At 37.9% G+C, this 3927-nt stretch overlaps 1 protein-coding gene across 1 annotated transcript; it reads left to right on the forward strand.

Annotated features, from left to right (window-relative positions):
* Positions 1-426: 426 nt before the first annotated feature.
* LOC311512998 (claudin-8-like) lies at positions 427-3064 on the forward strand. Its single transcript, XM_084614523.1, has one exon. It carries the CDS (start codon positions 536-538, stop codon positions 1211-1213), a length of 678 nt encoding a protein of 225 aa, XP_084470649.1. The 5' UTR covers positions 427-535; the 3' UTR covers positions 1214-3064.
* The last annotated feature ends 863 nt before the right edge of the window (positions 3065-3927 follow it).

Here is a 3927-nt window from a genome sequence, read left to right on the forward strand (position 1 = left end):
ACAGCAACCCTGTAGCAGTCAATGTATCTCAGCTTTCTTTCTTGCACTTTGGCTAAGCAGATTTCTGAAGCAGATAGAATCTGCAGCACAAGTAGCTGCAGCCATGCATGTAAAAATATTGTGTGTCCTCTCATTACAAAGACCGGCTTATTTCCCTGACACATGTAAAAAAACGTTTATACAATAAGTGAGGGTTAAACCTGAGGTTTGGGGGTTTTCTAGAAGGAAAGCAGAGCATATTTATCCTCAGTGCCTTTTGCTGGTTTAGACAAACCCAGCCCTGTCTAGTCTTTTATTGGTTTTGAAAGCTGTTACACCTGATCGGTCAGTTTACCTGTTTGAGTCAGTGGAATTTTAAAGACAATGAAATGCAGCTGAGTACTAGCCAGCATACACCAGATTTAAGCTGGTCTGAAGTAGCAGAGACTGCCTATTTAAAAGCTTCTTGGCACAATCAAGATCTATTTTGGAGGAGCATCTCTTCAAACAAAACTGCTTTAGGAACTTGTTGTCTTGCCTTGTCTCAGACGGAAATATGGCCAGTAGTGCACTTCAGATTGTTGGACTGGTAGTTGGAGGCATTGGCTTAGTTGGGACTTTTGCAATCACTGGCATGCCTCAATGGAGAGTAACTGCCTTCATTGAAAACAACATTATAGTATTTGAGACCATTTGGGAAGGACTATGGATGCACTGCATCAGACAAGCCAACATCAGGATGCAGTGCAAAGTCTACGACTCCCTCTTGGCACTCTCACCTGATCTACAGGCATCCAGAGGACTGATGTGTTCTGCTTCAGCACTCTCATTTCTTGCTTTCATAATAGCCATTATGGGCATGAAGTGCACACAGTGCACTGGGAACAACAAGCAAACCAAGGGTCACATTCTGCTGGCAGCTGGAGTCCTCTTCATCCTATCTGGTATTGTTGTGTTCATCCCAGTGTGTTGGGTTGCCAATACCATCATCAGAGACTTCTACAATCCAGTTGTCAATGTAGCACAAAAACGAGAACTTGGGGAGGCCCTCTACATAGGCTGGGTATCTGCATTCTGTCTCATCTCCGGGGGAGCAATATTCTGTTGCTTCTGCCGTTGTAATGAGAAAGCCAGAAACTACAGGTTCTCCGCGCCTTCACATCATACATCTTACAAAACTCATCATATGCAAAGGAAAACTGAAAGCTCATATTCCAAAAGTCAGTATGTCTAGCTGCTTCTTGGTCTTTTAGCTCAGCAAGTCAGTCGTTGTGAACGGACTTCAGCGTTCACATTGAACTACAAGTAGGTCAGAGGAAACTTTATTTGTATTTCATACCTTAACTATAGTAGCCATCCTTAAATTCATAGACTATGGTTAAATCTATGAACTCTATCATAGCTAATACTGCAACACAGACAGACAATGTATTATGAAGTTTTATCATGGGGGGGACGGGGGGAGAAATCACACCTTTATCTTTTTAGGTGTTTTAAAGTTTCAATTTGCTTTAAAAATATTTAGCATCCATGTAAAAGTGAATGTTTAATTTCTTTTTAATAGTTATTTGGAACAGGTTTTGTGTTTATTTGGGGGATATGTTTCATATGGCAAATATTACAAAGGGGCTTAAATTAATCTATTGTGATATAAAATACAGATGGATTGCTGGAAAGAAATGGAGCAAACCCATTTTTTTCTGGACATAGGGGAATAAGGCTGAATAAGAATAATAAAGTACTTGTTTAAAAGAACAACAATAGCGAAGGGATTAATACATTGTAAATGAAGGGTAATGTGAAGAATTAGCTCAGCAGTGAGAGGGAGGTCAAAATGTTTGAAAAATGTCCCTTATTTCAGAATGAAAATTTCAGGGTAGACACACTGCTCTATATTTACCTAGAAATATTTTTACTGTAAAATAATATCTATTTTGAGATGGTGAAAGGTCAGACTGGTTTGTTTTCAAAAGCGACAGTATTCTACAATGATTCCTCTAAGCACAACAATTTACAACATGGTTATAACAATGTTCTGGATCTTTACTGTACAATACGATCTTTTTTTAATATGGGTATTTAATATAGCCCTCAAACTGCAGTGACTCCTGTGTGGGAAGACCCCATCTGCACGAAGTCGCACTGATTTCAATGCAGAGGTCTGCTCATGTGCAATTTAGTGCAGAACTAGAGCCTGAAGGGGTAAAAAGAAGGATGTTTCAGTGTTTTATTCACTGTTCATTCGCAAAATGCAAACAAGATTTCTAATAATGTGACTGTATACCCCCTTATGGAAAATCAGGGAATAAGAATGAATCCAATAGAAACTAGATAGGGTCTATAGAAGTTACCCTAAAATCCCTACTGAAATTAACAGAGAATGGTAGATGTTTTTAACCCAGCGGAGAGGGTGATCTCCTGGCTCCACTAAAATTAGTGGGATATTTATCTTTGACTATAGTGGGACCAGAATTTCGCCTGTGGAGTGTGAGATCCCTGTTTTACAATTTGGATTGGTTTAAATATTCTGTGGAAAGGTTATAATACAACCCTGTTTGTATTATCGTTCTCTACCCTTAGGATATTTCTAGCTGAAAAATATCAGGCACCAAATTCTTCTTTAATTTACACAGGTACAACTTCCATTGAGCTAAAGAAATCCAAATCCTCATACTGGTTTAGAATGGTCTATTTACAGTTTTAGGTTATGTCTTTTAAGCTATGTCTAAATACACATATTTCTATTTTGCCTCATTATTTTTAAAGGTGATCCCTGGCTATGTACATACATGATGTGTGCAATACATATGTGCACTGCATATGTTATACTGTACAGCTTGCCTGTATTTCTATTACACAGTTTTGTTTATATTTGCAAACCTTCTCTTATTTGTGGGAAAGGGCTGTTGTGCTGATTTACTGCACTATATGAATGTTGTTCTCTGCAGAATGCATAGCTTCAAACTTTCATGTATTTTGTAAAAAAGTATTATGTCTTTCTGCGTTAGCACCTTGTTCTTACACATTCACCCATTCTGTTTCATGGGTTGTACCAATGAGTATAATAAAATCATTTGTTGAGTTCGCCCCTTTTAATTAGGACGCAAGGTCCTACTCAATAGGGTGTATATATTCATGTACTGTTCATCATGTACACTATCATGTGACATAAGTGGTGCATACAGTAATTATCTATTAAAGTAAGAATCTTAAATGCAACAAATAGATAAGTAACTTTTTGCTTGCAATACAAAAATGTTTGTATACTTAGTATGCTCATTACAGTTATTTATAGTACTGTATATAACATTTATTTGTGGCAGCACAAAACATTCCAGGCACTGTACAAATAGACATAAAAAGGCAGAGATTTTCAAAAATGCTTACAGGATTTGGGAGTGCAAGTCTCATCAATGGGACTTTAATGCTTTTGAACTTCTCCCAGAGAATCCCTACATCAAAGCGGATTACTATACAAGTATCTATATGCTATTTGCCCCCCACCACACGTACAACAACATTTATCATGTATTCAGGACAACCAAAACAAACCATTTCAGTTCTGAAGAGAAAAAAGTCTGTTCATTTAAAACAAATCTTTGGCAGTCTGGCCAGACGCCCTCACAGAAGGGAATATATCCAGACATACTTGTGAACCAACTGTATTAGGAATGAAATTACTCCCATCCACAGGAGACTGCTTCCTCAGTCAGAAGACCCCTACACTCCAAGAGGACAGCAACAGATTGCAAAACCTGACTGCCCTGTTCTTAATGCAACATTAAGTTTTATTTTGCGTAAATGTAGCTAAGTGTTAAAAAGCCTGAGCTTAACGTATGGAAATGCAAAAAAGAGTTGAAAATCAGAACAAAGTTGTGTGAGCTGAGCTCATACTCCTATAAACTTAAGCCAAGATTTTCCACAAGAGGTGCCTAAATTCATGTTTAA

This window comes from Lepidochelys olivacea (genome assembly GCF_965140295.1).
Source record: "Lepidochelys olivacea isolate rLepOli2 genome assembly, chromosome: 1".
NCBI classification, from domain to species: domain Eukaryota; kingdom Metazoa; phylum Chordata; order Testudines; family Cheloniidae; genus Lepidochelys; species Lepidochelys olivacea.

What these genes read in the sequence shown, in the direction of transcription:
- LOC311512998 (XM_084614523.1), top strand. Translation starts at nt 536, where the DNA reads ATGGCCAGTAGTGCACTTCAGATTGTTGGACTGGTAGTTGGAGGCATT.